Here is a 16,941-nt window from a genome sequence, read left to right on the forward strand (position 1 = left end):
AAAAAAAAAAAAAAAAAAAAGATATGGCAACACTAGTGACCATAGCCAGTGTGCCCTGATCTGAGATAGAAAGGTGCATTTCTGCATGGCTATATCCTTGCTCCATAGCAAATTTTTAAAATTCTGTCTTAAGGAGCATTGTATACTGTAGTCATGCATGGATTTAATTTCTTGTTTTTTAAGATGCTCAGTATGCTGCTATAAAAAAAATTAATCTTGTCACTGGCTTTCCTCCCACAGCTGAAATACAAGGAAGTATACCAAAGAAATAAATCCAACTGCACCATTGAGCCAGATGCTGTTCATATCAAAGCAGCCAAGGACGCCTACAAAGTCAACACCAACGTAAGTTCCAGAAACTTCCCCAGGCATGGTGGGGGATTTACTGGCTTCTGAAGGACACATGGCCTCTTTTTACGTCTCTTCAGGCAACTGAGCTCTAGTGATTGATTCCAAAGCAAGAGTCAGGCCCCAGGAGCATGAACAATGATGCTAAAATATAAATCCTGCCTTGGTCCTCACAAAGGAGCATGGGGGAGAGCAAGGGTGGCCTCATCCCATGCCATGGATGCTACACTCACTCAGTCCTTGTGGTGGGTGGCTGAGAAATGGGACATTGAATTCTGAAATGTAGGTTGCATTTTTGGAATGTGCCTCAGCATTTTTCATTCTCTTCCCCTGTGCTCTCCTGTCTCAAGCTACAATCTGCTTCATCTGACAAAGAAAATGTTGAGCCATTTGGTGCCATCAGGCATTGGCCTAGACCGTCTTCCTGCTCAGATATTCCCTGAATTGACTCTTTTCCTGGGTGTGGCATCTTAAGGCCTCAACTATAGAAATAATTTTGTGCATTTAGATGAGCACCAGCTTCTTAAAAATACATTAAATGGTTATACAATGAAACCATTATAACCCAATTAGTACTCACTAGTGCCAGGGGGGACATATGTTTTTGAGGGCTTGCAAACTGGAATGCCTGTAGGAGCTGGCAAGGAGCTTGCAGGTATCCTGAGGATGGATTGAGGGTACAGTGATAGCACAGACGTGAGATAAAGCAAATACAGTAAAATGTACCTTGCAAAATCCAGATTGTATGGGTATTTTCTGTAATATTCTTGCAACTTTTTTGTATATTTGAAATTTTTCACAATAAAAAAAGGGAAAAAAACTTTATAAAATAGTATACATAAAAGCATGTGCATTATATTGTGTATAAATTGTACCTCAATTTAAAAAAGAGAAAGGATGAGGAAAAAAATGTGCTTGATAGTGTAGGGCCCTCCAAAGGACACTCAAATTAAATTACATACATGTCTGTGGCTCAGATTTGGCCCAAGGCAGCCAGTTCTCCAGCCCTGAAGAGTCTAGGAAGCAGGCAAGCACCTCTGAGGCCAGACTGCCTGGGTTTAAATTCCAGCTCCACCAATTGCTAATAGTCTCGCCTTGAGAAGTTTACTTAACCATTCTATCCAGTTCTTCAGCTGTCTATTTCATGCAATTGTTAGGAAGATTAGGTGAATTAATTTTATAAAATTTTGTAATTCATTTAATTAATTTTGCAATTTGTAAAAAACTTAGAAAAGTGCCTGGCACAAAATAAATATCTAGTGTTTGATCATTTTTGTTAAAAATTAAATCTGAATTTAGTTAGAAATTAAAAGTAATCGATTCTGAAGATGATTAGGCTGAACTGGCAGAGCTAGAGAGACTGTAGAATCATTTCACCTGGAGGCCTTAAAAATTTTTAGCCTCTATTTTTGGACCACAAGGTCCCAACAGATGACCTCTGAGTGGATGATTAGCTGCATAAATTGCACAGAAATTTTAATTAGGGCTCCCTCTTGCATTAGGAATCATGATTTGAGATATTTTAAAATGCAGGAGCCCCTCTGTGCCATGTGTGTATTTATGAATTTAGCCTAATGAATCAAGTGATTTCTTTCTCTCCTGTTAAAAACAGCTGGACTATAAGAAACAGTATGAAGCCAACAAAGCCCACTGGAGGTGGACCCCTGACCGACCAGACTTCCTCCAGGCTGCCAAGTCATCCCTGCAGCAAAGTGATGTAAGACAGGAGAGACAGATGATCGTAACTACATGCTGCACCTGAGAAATACAATGAATAATAATTTATAATAACCACTGTCATGGGTGTTAACCCTTGCTTATTTGAGATCCGAGGAGAGGAGGATGGTTGGGGGAGCAGTAGGCAAGCTCAGTACCCAAACGTGGCCATAGACCCTATTCTCCTATGGCTGGGCCTGGACACAAACGGCTCCAAGTTCTGACTGGGGCTGGGGGGGAATCTGGGGGAAGACTGGGGATGGAGGGGCTTGGTCCTGGCAGCTGGGCTGGAAAGGAGGAACCTAAAATGCAGTGAGGGACCAAGAAGCCCTTCCCCTCATTCTGGTAACAAGTCTTTGTCCTCTCCTTAAAAGGACTCCCTGTGGGTTTAATCAAACACCCAGCTTCCTCCTGTGCTGTGACCCTTCCCTTTCCTTCTGTCTTTCTTCTCTAACAGTTTGAATATAAGCTGGACCGGGAGTTCCTCAAGGGTTGCAAGCTTTCTGTCACTGATGACAAAAACACAGTGCTGGCCCTCAGGAATACTTTAATAGAAAGTGATGTGAGTATCTAGTTGCTTCCATGATGCCGAATCTCACTCAGCGCCGTGTTCTATGGTACAGTCCCCAGGGACACCCAGGGAAGAATGGAGAAGAGCTGCTTCCATCAGGGCTCAGGTATGGGTCCTGATATGTGGTCTATCCTGCGATTTACACCAGCGGTCAAGCAGGGCAGCAGCAGTGCAAGAGCCATTAAATCCAGGTGACAGTCCTCGATTTATACTGCACCACCAGAGAGTTCACACAGCAGGAATTAGGACCCTGAAGGCCTGGCTGGATTCTTTATGGAAACTCCATGATTTGTTTTCTATGGGATCATACTTTCCGTTGGCTACAGTTTCCTTATCTGTAAAAAAGGAATAATAATGCCTCCCAGGGCCTATGGGAGGGTTAAAGGGTGTATCTGAGAATGCTGTGAACATAAGTCTGACTGTATAAAGATTCATCATGAGATCTACTTTGTTATTAAAACTGCAACTTGCTAGAGATAAGGAAAAAACCCTCTTGAATATTTCCCAGGATTTGCCAGCATCAAATCTTTTATTGAGTTTAGTATTATTTGTCAATGATGCTGTTCTAGTGGTTTGGGGGTATAATAAAAATATGTAGGATACCCAGAGAAGCTAAAGAAATGCCCTTTTTCCTACTCCTGCAGCTGAAATACAAAGAAAAACATGTCAAGGAAAGAGGAACTTGCCAGGCTGTACCTGACACGCCTCAAATCCTGCTGGCGAAGACTGTCAGCAACCTGGTGTCCGAGGTAACCCCCCAGCCGCCTATGAGCTCTGCTTCCCTCTTGGAAGAACTCCCTAGGCAGATGCCTTAACAAGCTCTCTGTGGATTCCCCCAGAACAAGTACAAGGACCATGTCAAGAAGCACTTGGCCCAGGGGTCATACACAACACTACCAGAGACCCGGGACACTGTTCACGTCAAGGAAGTGACCAAGCATGTCAGTGATGTAAGTGATCAACTGCAGGTCTCTTGGCAGCAACAATGCCACTTGACCATAGAATCGGGTGAAATATTGTCAGCTGCGTTTTGCTTCCTTTATGTAGCTTCACTCTTACCATCAATATCTACATGTGAATCTTAAACTCTGATTTTTAAAATGACCCAGGATTCCTTGGCTTTCAATTTCTGGCAATTACGGCAAATGCAGGTTTTGCTACAGGACTTGTAATCTAGCCATATCAGATGCTACTAACCTATTAAGAAGAAGAGGAAACATTGCTGATTAGGAGTGGCCTCTCCTATTATTAAACTGCTACCCAATTCTAGAAAGGTAAAACCACCTCTTTGGGCCTCAGTAATCTCTGCCCACTCTATCCTTATTAATAATGCTGTAGTAACCTTGGTATTACATGAGTCCCATATGGTCCCATATATTTTTAAAAGGTAGAAATGGTAAATAAAGGAGCTTAATTTGCCTGTACCCAGTTCTCCAAAGATTGCAGGCGGTTCTAGTGTTGGGCTGCAGGACACAAATGACAGAAAACAAATAGAATATGGGTCAGAGATCTAAGTCCCAGACTGATGCCAAAAAAAGGAGCATGGATTTTCCTGGAGATTTCACAGTTCTTCAAGTAAACCAACTCTGTTCCCAGCTTCCTCTGCTCATAGAAGTAATTCTGGCTTTGTTTAGACAAATTACAAAAAGAAGTTTGTCAAGGAGAAAGGAAAATCCAACTACTCCATCATGCTGGAGCCACCAGAGGTGAAACATGCTATGGAAGTGGCCAAGAAGCAAAGTAATGTAAGTTTCCCTCTAGGCATTCTCAGGGGCCCACTTGAAGCAGTGGATCCCAAATTGGTGTGTTCTCTTGTTCCAGTGTATGGTCACCCTAATTCCTCCAGGTGGTAGTTTCAGAAAGTTAGTGGTGAGAAGTGGGTTGGGTTTAAAGAAAAAAGCTGATTGCACTTAATGGGGACTTTTGGAAAGATAGTGTATCTCTTGAGTAAACATTTTCTTCCCCAATAAAGGTTGCTTACAGAAAAGATGCCAAAGAGAACCTGCATTACACCACAGTGGCCGATCGACCAGACATCAAGAAGGCCACACAGGCAGCCAAACAAGCCAGTGAGGTAAGGGTATCATTAAAATGTCCCCAGTCCCCAATGGCCACTGCCAAGGCATGCCGGGCACCCATCACCTATTGCCCATTTTGGTTTTCTCTGACTCAGGTGGAGTACAGAGCCAAGCACCGCAAGGAAGGCAGCCATGGCTTAAGCATGCTCGGTCGCCCAGACATAGAAATGGCCAAGAAGGCAGCCAAGCTGAGTAGCCAGGTAATGTAGATGGGTGCACTGGTGACTCTCATGTGCGATTATACATACCTTGCAGGAAGAAGTGATTTCCAGATTGAAAATGCAAAGCTTCCAAGAGTTATAAAAAGTGCACTGAGGACCTTTTCTCGTTTCCCTCTAAGCTGTCTAGACCTTTCTTGTTCTCCACTCTTCTATTTATGGGCATTTGTCTGGGTGTTTGTGTGCTTAACTATCTTTATGTGACAAAAACATCAGCTTATGAGATCCTACTGGAACTTCTCCCCAGGCCTTAAGAGTTGCATCAGAGGTTGTGGTGAGACGAGATCGTGCCATTGCACTCCAGTCTGGGGCAACAACAGCGAAACTCCGTCTCAAAAAAAAAAAAAAAAAAAAAAAAAAAAAAAAAAAAAAAAAAAAAAAAAAAAAAAAAGGAGTTGCATCCTTGCGGTCTGATTCATACTTGAGTCACCTGGGGTAGATTTAACATGAAGAGTCATGAAATTCTAACTTCTAGAATCCAACCAGATAAAAGTATTCATATGTTTTCATTAAACATACATATATTAATAGCCTGGGCTAGGAAGTAGGGATGAGCCGATGTCTTCAGACTACGTGTTCATGGATAAATAATGTACAATTTGGTCTGGCAAGTGTTTGATCAATGTATACACCAAGTGCTAATGGAGAATGCCATATTCTTGCAGATCTTATATTATTGAGAAGCAAATGGACTCAGATATGTGTTGTCCAAACCCAGTTACCGCATGAATTATTTTCCCTTGTAAATTCCCCAAGTTATGACAGGTTTTTAGACGTTAGCTCAGAGAACCCATCATCTACCACCAAATCTGTAGAGTACAAGTTTGATCCTATAGGACTTTAGCTTAAGAATATCTTATATATTCTCCAGTTTACAGATCCTACCTTCTTTTTCCTTGTCTGTTCTCTCAGGTATTTGTTTGAAGAAACAGGTTTGGGATATAAATTTGTCATTGTGAGTGACTGACTTCAGCAATACCAAACATGAAATTCCAATCTTTTGGAAGATATAATGCAGTAATGTCAAGTGACAGAACAAGTTAGAATTATGAAAACACAAACGGTTTAGATGACTGATGAAAAGCAAATACTATTTTTTAAAAGTTTTTAAACTTAAAATTCATATGTAACATATTTTATTATAAATTAATGGAATTGTGTAAGTATTTGAAACCAAGACAGATCACCAACAACAAAAAAACAAACAACGGACTCTCTAAGAGTAATGAGATGTAATAAGGACTTATTAATGCAAAAAGTTAAATATGTTTTTAAATATACGTCATATCATTATAATTTAAAAGCAAAGAAACAACTATGATATTGAAATTTTGAAAACTTTTGTGATTTGAAAATGAAGAGGCTACTATTTCTAATCCTAAGTGAACCCTATGGGATAGAGAATGGGACCCCACAAGATCCTTTTGAGCTCAGCTTCCTGGGCTCACTTCCTATGAAAGGCTGGTCTCCGGATTGACAGCTTCATAGTATGGCCGCTGGCCCAAGGGAGCTTCAGCTGTGTGTGGGCTTTCCCTGTTCTGACTTTGCTGTCTTGCTGCGTACTCTAGGCGGAATACCTGAAAGGCCAAAGGAGAGGGCACGGCGCTGCATCTTATGACACCCCTATGATGAGGCATCTTAAGAAAATTAATATACTCATCAGTGATGTAAGACTGAGACCAGCAAGCCCTTATCTCTTTCTCTGATTCTTATCTACTTTCTTGGCATTGGTCAGGGGACTGACCAGGCTGTACTCTTTTCTGTTGATTTTGTGTTGGAACGTGTAGATTGCTGTGGACATTTGTCAAAGGATATACTTTTGCACACATCCCTCTTTTCCTGCATGAAACTTTCCATCTGGAACATACCACTTGGAATAGGAAGGTAGACTAGACATGGTGATGGCCTCCCAAAGTATATTAGTTTGCTGACACTGATCAAATTAAATGATGAAATGAAAACAAACTAAGAATCTCATCTTCAACCAAAGAAACCTCTGCTTCTTCTGAAGTTATCTGCCATTATTGATTTTTAATACACTGAAGATTGGCATTTAATAGTTTCTCAGTTCAGGCCTACTATGAATCAACAGAATAAACTTTTAATAGCTTTTCTAATACTTGGGACTGTTCTTCAGTCTTTAGAAGCACCAGTATAAATCTCAGTTCACTAAGGAGCTGAACAATTAGATCTTTAAATAAACTCCTAAAAATAGAATTAATTCAAAATCACCTTCCTATACTACATCCATAATAGGCCCAATATCTGAGCCTGATGGGATTATAAGCCCTGGGGGCTGTCACTTGCTGATACATGGCATTGCAGAGTTGCCTCTTGGCTTCCATGGTTAATGGGAAAAAGCTTCATCATTCCTTAATGCCAGTATATGTAGTTTTACTACATTACTGGCTAGTCAAATACTGTTCCAAGCATTTCTGGAGTTCTGAATCTGGTACGTGTCCTTACCTTTCAAATTATACTAGTTTTAAGAAGATCCAGTCAAAAAGGAAGGCCAAAAGTGCTGAACTCAGATTCATATTAATAGTTGTACTAAGCTGCATTTGTCTAGAGGACTTCCTATGGAGAAGGAAGCCATAACCTTTTTTCAGTTAAAAAGTTGAAATTAACTTGAAATTATCAGAAGAAAAAGAAACTGAAGTAGAACCAATGGGATTGCTGCTTTAAAAATATTTTTTCAGAAACAAGTATCTTCTAAATATAGGAGGAGGAGTTTTAGCATACTTCTAAAAGAAGCAGATTTTATTCTCATTTGAGATGGGCTTTTGCATCTTTTCTTCCCTATTTTGACTCTGCATATCTGGTTTACTTTGTTTTTCTGTGTTTCACGGCTCTTGGAAACATTCTTAGTTTTATGGACTTCTGTATCTCTTAGGAAAAGTTGCCTTTGGTCCAAACACCAGCTCATACCTCACACTTTCCTTCGCAGACCTTCCACTTCATGTTGAGAGTGAAACTTTTTCAGAGAAGAGCCATTGTAGCATTTGTTTAGAATACATTTTCTTTACTTCTTTGTGTCTGTCTCAGTGTGCCTGCATCATGCCAAACTGTTCTGCATGCTTATTTTTTCTCTGCATTTCCACTGAGGATTTTATTCAAAGTAAAGGAGTCTCAGCATTGTGAATGCATTTTCTCTGACGTGGCAAATTTCATTGTTTTTAGCATTTGAGTGGTCTCATTTTGTGTCTGTTGTGCTGGATGTGTCAAGTTGGGGGAGGTGAAGAGCAGTGACAATGCATGAGGGATACTGTAGTGAGTCTTTCATCTTCAAAATAACAGAAACTCTAGAATTCCTGGAGGGTAAAGTATTGCCCTTTTAGTTGGCTAACATCTAGAAACAGCTCAGTTTTCATTCTTCCTAGAGTGAATAACTAGTAGAATTCTACTTCTGGCCTTAATTCTACAATACTGTTGACAAAGGGATCGGTTTGTTTTTCATTTAGGGGGTGTTTCTGTCACTTTCCATTATTCTGTTGAATTCTAGAAATAAATTTTATTTATTTATTTATTTACTTATTGAGACAGGGTTTGCTCTGTCGCCCAGGCAGAATGCAGTTGTGCAGTCCTGACTCATTTCAGCCTCTACTTCCTGGGCTCAAGTAATCCTCCTGCCTCAGCCTCCTGCGTAGCTGGGACTACAGGGGTGCACCACAATGCCCAGCTAATTTTTGTTATTTTTAGTGGAGATGGGATTTTGACATGTTGCCCAGGCTAGTCTCAAACTCCTGGGCTCAAACAATCTGCCTGCCTTGGCCTCCTAAAGTGCTCAGATTACAGGTGTAAGCTACTGCACCCAGCTATCATCTGCTTTACATATTTTACTTTGGCATAATGACCGTCTCTTCCTTTCATTCAATCAAATCATATTTATTGAGCAACTGTTTATGCAAGGCATTGTGCTTATTTTTTAAATTGGAGTTATTTAGCCCTTTGCATATCTAAACTTATTTTTATGTATACTAAAAGTATATTCAATCTTATTTTTCCTCATTATTCTAAAATCTCACTTTTTTCCTACTTTTAGTGTGAAATCACACTTGAAGCCATTAACCCCAAACTCTAATTTTGTTTACTCAGAAATTATACCATTTTGGGCCAAGTTTGAAAATTTTAAATAATATATCCAAAGTACTATTTTAAAATAACAATAAATTCTCCTAATTTAACAGATTCCTTCCGTCTGAACCTTCTTGATCATTTACAGCCCCTCTTTGGATTTCTTACAGTAGACCTAAAATGCTCTTCGTTTTACTATTTAGGAGTGACAAAATGCTCCAAATCCAGTACATTAAATCACGTCTCTGAATTTAGCCTGAAGCCTTTTCCATTTATTTTTGTTTTGCATTGGAAAGAGGTGATTATTTTTTATACCTCTGAATAGTATAAAAGTGAGCAAGGCCAATGCAAAACATATCACATGATTGCATATTTGAATGCCTGTTGTCTTGTCATTCTTAATTATTAATAGTGTCTTCTTTACTCTAAATGTCCCAGTTTGGATAATAGGTTATATGATTGCTCTACGTACAATGCATATTCTTTGGCATTTGTGTTTCTACCATTCCCCAATTCCCAAATTGACTGATATCCAGGAATAATTTGGGTGTTTTCATTTGCTGTTAGGTTAAATACCGAGAAAATTTTGACAAAGAAAAGGGCAAGACACCAAAATACAATCCAAAGGACAGCCAGCTCTACAAAGTCATGAAAGATGCTAATAATCTTGCAAGTGAGGTATGTTTCTAAAATTGTGGTAAAACATATTTACCATTTTAACTATTTTTAAGTGTGCAATTCAGTAGCATTTATAATATTCACAATGTTATCCAACTACTGTCACTATTTCCAAAATGTTTTTTTACCAACAGAAACTCTATAACCATTAAGCAAAAACTCCCCATTCCCTCCTGTCAGCTCCCAGGAACCTCTAACCTACTTTTTGTCTCTATGCATTTGCCTGTTTCAGACAGTACACATAAATGGAATCAAACAGCATTTGTCCTTTTGTGTCTGGCTTATTTTACTTAGCATAGTATGTTCAAGGTCCATCTATGTTGTAGGACATGTCAAAACTTCATTCCTTTTTATGGCTAAATAATATTCCACGGTGTATATATGCCACATTTTGTTTACCCATTCATTTGCTGACCAACACTGGGGTTGTTTCTGCCTTCTGGTTACTGTAAAGAAGGTATGGTTTTTCATCACCATCTCCAGCATTTGTTTGATGATGGGCTATCTCACTTTGATTTCCATTAGTGTGGTTCCATTTCCTATTTATGTGATTTCCTTTTTTCCCCCCTTAACACATAGGTTAAATATAAGGCTGACCTGAAGAAACTTCACAAACCTGTGACTGACATGAAGGAGTCTCTGATCATGAATCATGTCCTGAATACAAGCCAACTTGCCAGTTCTGTAAGCTCAGTCATTTACTCCAGAAACAGCGTGTTTCACCAATTTGGAACTAAATTCTTTTTTTGAGCCCACATGCATCTTTTCCTCTGCTATCAAAACACTAGATTTATTACAAAACTGTTCTCTTATTTGCGTGTATTCTTCCAAATGACAACATTAATCTACCAATTCTCCATTGACTGTAATATCTCTTGGAATGCAAAAATGCTTCTTTTTTAGAATATTTAAACTTTCCCCTCCAATTAACCATCGCATTTTCTCTAAGGACATAGAAATACCCTCTGGAATAGCTTCTTTTACTTCTCCCATCCAAGTACTAACCAGGCCCGACCCTGCTTAGCTTCCGAGATCAGACGAGATCGGGCGCGTTCAGGGTGGTATGGCCGTAGACAGCTTCTTTTACTTCTAACCTTTTATTTATAACAGCTACTTTGAACCAACCACGTAACCTACATGTTTACGTCTTAACTGACAAAACTGAACTTGGATTCTCATCTTTTAAAGCTTTAACATCCTGGTTAGTGTTTGCCAATTTTTGTTTGATGTTGACAATGCTGCTGTGTAAATGTCTAATCTAAAGGGGAAAAATAAGAATGCTGAGCAGCTTTTCCACCGATGTGCCTTTTTTGCCTCCTTCCCCTCAGTACCAGTACAAGAAGAAGTATGAGAAGAGTAAAGGCCACTACCACACAATACCTGATAATCTGGAGCAGCTTCACCTAAAAGAGGCCACAGAATTACAGAGTATAGTAAGTGGATCAAGACCAATTTTTCCCCTGGTGCACATTCATCTACAGTATGAAAAATGTGAAAAAAAAATCTCATAGATTCCCTCCAGGATAGGTGTATTTTTAATAGTCATTGTTTGAGAAAATGCACAGATATAAGGGGTTTTGAATTTGGTAACTTATTGAAACAAATTCTTATGTTATACATTATAGCAACATCTACCCATAGTTGAGAAATATACATGCAATTGTATATGTACTAACAGGGGCTGGAAGCATAAAGAGTGTGTTATGGGGGGATAAACCCCCCATAGTAATCACCATATGCCCCATGGGTTCATGTCCCAGCTTAGGGAACACTACAGAGGATTATCAGCAAGATTTCAAACAGAGAAGTGATATGATCAGATCTACTGAAAGCATTCCTGGGAATTTACAAAGTAACTAAATTTGTAAGATACAGTCATATACTGGATGATGTTTTGGTCAACGGCAGACCGCATATGACGGTGGTCCCATAAGATTATAATGGAGCTACGCTATACAGGTGTACCATTTTAAAATCTTTAATATCATATGTTTGCTGTACCTTTTATATGTTTTGAGATACCTAAATACACAAATACTTACTCTTGTGTTACAGATGCATACAGATTTCAGTACAGTAATACACTGTACAGGTTTCTAGCCTGGGAGCAATAGGCTATCCCATGTAGTGTAGGTGTGTGGTAGGCTACACCATCTAGGTTTGTTTAAGTGCACTCTGTGATGTTCACACAATGATGAAATTGCATGCAAAGCCTTTCTCATAACATATCCCAGTTGTTAAGCAATTCATGACTATAATTAAAGATCCTCAGAGGAAAGAACTTGCTATCACATGACCTCCTATATCACAAATTCACCATTATTTAGGTCCCCTGTTAGAAATGTCTTCGTATCTTCTGTGAGCAGTACATGCCCCAGGTCTTTATTCCAACATCTTGTTACAACCCAAGAGCTCGGAGATTGTGCCTTGCCATCAAGGTGCTGCGTGCATGAGGGTTTTCGCTTCTGTCTTTCCAGTTCTCTGTCACGTATGAACATTGATGTGGCTCCCCTCTTTCCTAATAACTACGTTATGAGGATGAGGAAATAGCATGTATACAACAGCCTTGAGGGTCTTTTGAGAATGTCAAGTTTTTTAACAAGTCAGTCAATATGTAGTTTTCATTTTTATACCAATTTATTGGCTCCATAAAATATATGACCAGTCAGGACCCAGATAGAGTTGTTTACTTATAAAGCTCCATGTGTTATCCATTCAATCTAGACCTCAGGTTTCTGATAAATGTTCTCATGAAAGAAAAACTGAGGATTTTTATCAGAAATATTGATTAATGCTGATAGCATTAATAATCTTAAAGTGTTTACAGCTACCCATCAATTACTGACCCACCTCATCTATGGGTAATTTTCCCCATGCATTTTCTTACATCAGCATTTCTCTCAGCCGGTTCTTGTCAATGATTCTTTTGTCTCCTTGAATTGAATCCAAATCCTAATTATGCCTTGCAGACAGTAATGGTACCCATCCCCTCAACACCCAGACAACAACAAAAATGTTCTGGATCTGAAACTTAACAGGAAACTGTTTTGAGTGGCAATGAGATGCCATCCAACAGTTAGAATGTATCAATTAAAAAGTACTATCCTTAAACTGCTGTCTAGGAATTGACCAGAGGAGAGATATCTAACATGGCTTTCTATCACCAGGTGAAATACAAAGAAAAGTATGAAAAAGAACGAGGAAAGCCCATGCTGGACTTTGAAACACCAACGTACATCACTGCCAAAGAGTCTCAGCAGATGCAGAGTGGGGTAAGTCCTAAAAAAAACACACCACACAACAATGATTCTGTCACACTAATGAACACAAGCTCTGCCCACGACCTAGCCAGTTTCCTGTCATCCAAAAGTGGTAGCTGATGAAACTTAACATGTGATCACTAAAATCTTCTCCATCTCAGAAATCCTGTGGTTCAGTTATTTTTTTTTTTAAATGCTCTAGGTAGTTGATACTTACCATATATGTTTTATTTCAACAATCATTTTTGTAAAATTAGAACATGGAAAACTATTCCTAACACAAACAAGTTATACTGAATGTAATTTGAATTTTCCTTTATGAATGAAAACTTCCCTCCGCACAGACACCCCCCTTTGGCCTTGAAATGCTCTACTCTTAGTAGAATGCCCCAAGCCAAACAGAAGGGCATCCATGATCAAGACGTTTAACAAGGCCCCAGATAATCAAAAATTAAGATGCCATATTTCTTATTCTAGAATTGTAAACAGAAGCATTATTTTTTTTCTTTCCATTTTTAACCAAGAGTAGAGAATAATGGAATTTTATTTTAAATCTTAGAAGTCTGTTTTCAATGGGAAATGGGTTTATCTGGAATTTCTATTTTCCTCTCTCTCTCCAGCTACAAAGAGATATGGTTTTAAATAAAAGTAGCAGTTTGTAGAGCTTTCTGGTGATAGAATGCCTGATCATCAAAACTTTAAAATGGTTTCAAAGAATTGGTGAATCTGAGTAAAGGATCTATGAGAGTTTCTTAATACTATTCCTGTGACTTTTCTGTAAATTTAAAATTCATTAAAATAACAAAATTACAAAAGTAGAGTCCCAACATCTATCCCAAGTCCCTCTGTGAGTCAACCAAGTCTGGAGACTGGAGAGAAGATGGGGCAGGGAGGCAGAGTGGACAAAATCGCAGAATTCCTCTGTGTCTCACTGCCCACCTAGTCTATTCAGTGATTTTTAAAAAATAGGTCAAAACTGAGTGTGGTGGCATACACCTATAGTACCAGCTACTCGGAATCCTGAGGTGGAAGGATTACTTCAGCTCAGGAGTTTGAGATCAGACCAGCCTGGGCAACATAGCAAGACCCCATATCAAAAAACCAGGTCATGATTATGAAAAAAAGCAAGTTAGCATTTGATAGACTTAGGCTCTCCTTCTTCTGGGATTTTTTTTTTTCCTTTTGCATCACTGACTTGTAATTCTGAAATAAAATCTTTTGTCACCTTAAGAAAGGTATGGGAAAGTTCAGAAGAAATGACAGAGGATTCAGTCTTGATGGTGCATCCATCCTCCTGCTCTGTGAAGGGCCTGCCCCAGTTAGACTGATGAGTGAGGGGCCCATCAAAGTGTCTCAGCCTCTAAGTTTCCTTGTGGCCATTTGCTCCAGACAAAGTCTTTCAAGAACAATCATACATGTTTCAAATGTGTGACCATTAGCAGAACTATGATCAAGTTAAGAGCCCATACATAGAAAATGCTGTATTTTTTTTTCTTTCTGAGACTGAGAGATAAATTGTAATAAAATTTTTTTTTTAACTTGTCTTTCCTTCTTACTTACGTTAGAAAGAATATAGGAAAGATTATGAAGAGTCCATTAAAGGCAGAAACCTGACTGGCCTGGAGGTCACACCAGCTTTGTTACATGTCAAATATGCAACCAAAATAGCAAGCGAGGTAGTGCCCACTTGGTCTTTTCTTTCCCTCTTAATCCAAATAATTGCACTAATGACACTTATTAATGTGTTCCTCCTACCATTTGCATCACCATCTAACTGTGGGTTTCAAACTGGGTTCTCAAGTGTTTGGTACTACCACCTAATCTATTACCCATGTTAATTCTTCTACTTTTTTATTTGAATATTACCTTAGCATTCTATGAACTTCAAGTTTTTATTTGATATTTAATGTTAACTGATTATGCTTATACCCTGCCTTTATTCATTTTTTTACTTACTAAACTATGAACCCTTTAAAAACTGGAATTGTTATTTTTTTTTTTTTTGTCTCCCCTTTGCCTAAGAGGATCAATCTGAGCTTTCTTCTCAGTATTGTTGCTTTTCTTTCATGATATAGAAAGAGTACAGGAAAGATCTAGAGGAAAGCATCCGTGGGAAGGGCCTCACTGAAATGGAAGATACACCTGACATGCTAAGAGCAAAGAATGCCACTCAGATCCTCAATGAGGTAGGCCCACAGCTGGCTGACTGCACATAATTCATAGAACATCACTGCTTTGTTAGCCACATCACACCAAAACAAGCAGAACAAAAACAGAGAATAGAGAAAAAGAGCTTTTGATTTTCAGATTCCACATCCAGCATAATTGTTAACTATTACATAAAATATATCTCAATTTCTGATGAATGGATATTGTAACAGTATACGTTTCTGTAGTGGTTATCATAATCTATTATCTAATATTATTTAACTTGATATATTTGGTGTGCTCATTTATATAAAAACACTACACCAGAGTGGTATGCACCTAAGTGTAATCTTGGTCATGTACCAAACCAGATGTACAATGTACTTTACATGCTAGTTTTCTAAGCAGAGAATGCTGAAAGTATTCAAAAGGAGGCCTCTTGACTCATATTGACTTGCATAGAATAGTTTCCTCCAGGGGTCTTCTGCAGACACCACTTTATCCTACTGCATGGAAGAGTGAAGGTGAACAGTAGTAAGAGACACTATCTGTGACAACTGAGGTGGCATGTTATGTGGATTTATATTCACGCTGTACGTTCATTACCTAGCAGTAAAATTTAGGTACCTTTTTTTTTCTTTTAATGTTACTATAGAAAGAATATAAGCGAGACCTGGAACTGGAAGTCAAAGGAAGAGGCCTGAATGCCATGGCCAATGAAACTCCAGATTTTATGAGGGCTAGGAATGCTACTGATATTGCCAGTCAGGTCAGTGCTGCTATTCCATGTCAATCTTTCAGGAAAGTGGTTGTGATTTTAAGGACATGATGTGTCCCTCTGCCATCTGATTTATTGGTCAGTGACAGTCACATGCATACAATGGCATTGTTAAACATCTGCCTGGAAGAATCCACCCCAATGAAAGAATGGAGGACCCTTTGCCAGGCTTGTTGCTGTCTGCCTTTCTGAGTTTATAGGCTCTGGGGACACTCAGGGCAAAGGACAGAAGTTGAGGAACTAAGCAGCTGTTTGGAGCTGGGGCAGACTTGACATCCTGGCCTTGTTTCTGAGTCAATCCACTCCTCATTTGATGCCAAGAATTCCTTGCTTAGAATATCTTGGGAGTTCTTTCTCTCCTTTCAAGCCCTAAGTTTAGAACCACTTTTAGGCATCTTACCTTGTCTAATGCTAGTTGATATGGGTCTTTTGCTTACTTGTCATCCTCCCAGCTCTTATGTAAACAATCCATGTCTTACTATCTGTTGATGATCCCTCCTTACCCATGCCCCATCCTGCATCCAACTAGATAGTCTCTCAACAGCTAGGACTTGACCTTTCTTGCTGAATCTCACTCTTTGGTATACAACTACGAACACACTAGGAAGAAATGTCTGTTGAATGAGTCCCTCTTGGAAAAGAAATACGGATCACCTCTTAATCAAATCAAGCCGACAACCGTTCGTTGTGCACATTGTAAACATTTACCCAACTATTGGGTGTCCTTTTACAGATTAAGTACAAGCAATCAGCAGAAATGGAGAAAGCCAATTTCACTTCTGTGGTTGATACTCCAGAGATCATTCACGCCCAACAAGTCAAGAATCTTTCAAGCCAGGTAAGGACATTCATCATGCCATCACTCACAGCCCCCAATCATGAAAGAATGGAAGTCCTTTCATTAATACCTTAAGAGACTTTTCAAATCAGTTTTTCCCAATAAAAAAGAGATTTGCGGCCGGGCGCGGTGGCTCAAGCCTGTAATCCCAGCACTTTGGGAGGCCGAGGCGGGTGGATCACAAGGTCAAGAGATCGAGACCATCCTGGTCAACATGGTGAAACCCCGTCTCTA

General features: G+C 39.2%; 1 protein-coding gene across 1 annotated transcript in view; it reads left to right on the forward strand.

Annotated features, from left to right (window-relative positions):
• Positions 1 to 16,941, forward strand: part of NEB (nebulin) — a 217,375-nt gene that overhangs the window by 174,361 nt on the left and 26,073 nt on the right. The window contains exons 125-140 of the mRNA XM_017523188.2: positions 241 to 345; positions 1,961 to 2,065; positions 2,522 to 2,626; positions 3,280 to 3,384; positions 3,475 to 3,585; positions 4,270 to 4,380; positions 4,608 to 4,709; positions 4,809 to 4,913; positions 9,573 to 9,683; positions 10,263 to 10,367; positions 11,012 to 11,116; positions 12,851 to 12,955; positions 14,509 to 14,619; positions 15,019 to 15,129; positions 15,747 to 15,860; positions 16,603 to 16,707. Of these exons, the coding sequence (XP_017378677.1) occupies positions 241 to 345; positions 1,961 to 2,065; positions 2,522 to 2,626; positions 3,280 to 3,384; positions 3,475 to 3,585; positions 4,270 to 4,380; positions 4,608 to 4,709; positions 4,809 to 4,913; positions 9,573 to 9,683; positions 10,263 to 10,367; positions 11,012 to 11,116; positions 12,851 to 12,955; positions 14,509 to 14,619; positions 15,019 to 15,129; positions 15,747 to 15,860; positions 16,603 to 16,707 (1,716 nt within the window). The remainder of the gene's footprint in view (positions 1 to 240; positions 346 to 1,960; positions 2,066 to 2,521; positions 2,627 to 3,279; positions 3,385 to 3,474; positions 3,586 to 4,269; positions 4,381 to 4,607; positions 4,710 to 4,808; positions 4,914 to 9,572; positions 9,684 to 10,262; positions 10,368 to 11,011; positions 11,117 to 12,850; positions 12,956 to 14,508; positions 14,620 to 15,018; positions 15,130 to 15,746; positions 15,861 to 16,602; positions 16,708 to 16,941) is intronic.

Source organism: Cebus imitator, unplaced genomic scaffold (assembly GCF_001604975.1).
Source record: "Cebus imitator isolate Cc_AM_T3 unplaced genomic scaffold, Cebus_imitator-1.0 Scaffold27, whole genome shotgun sequence".
In the NCBI taxonomy this organism is placed as follows: Eukaryota; Metazoa; Chordata; class Mammalia; order Primates; family Cebidae; genus Cebus; species Cebus imitator.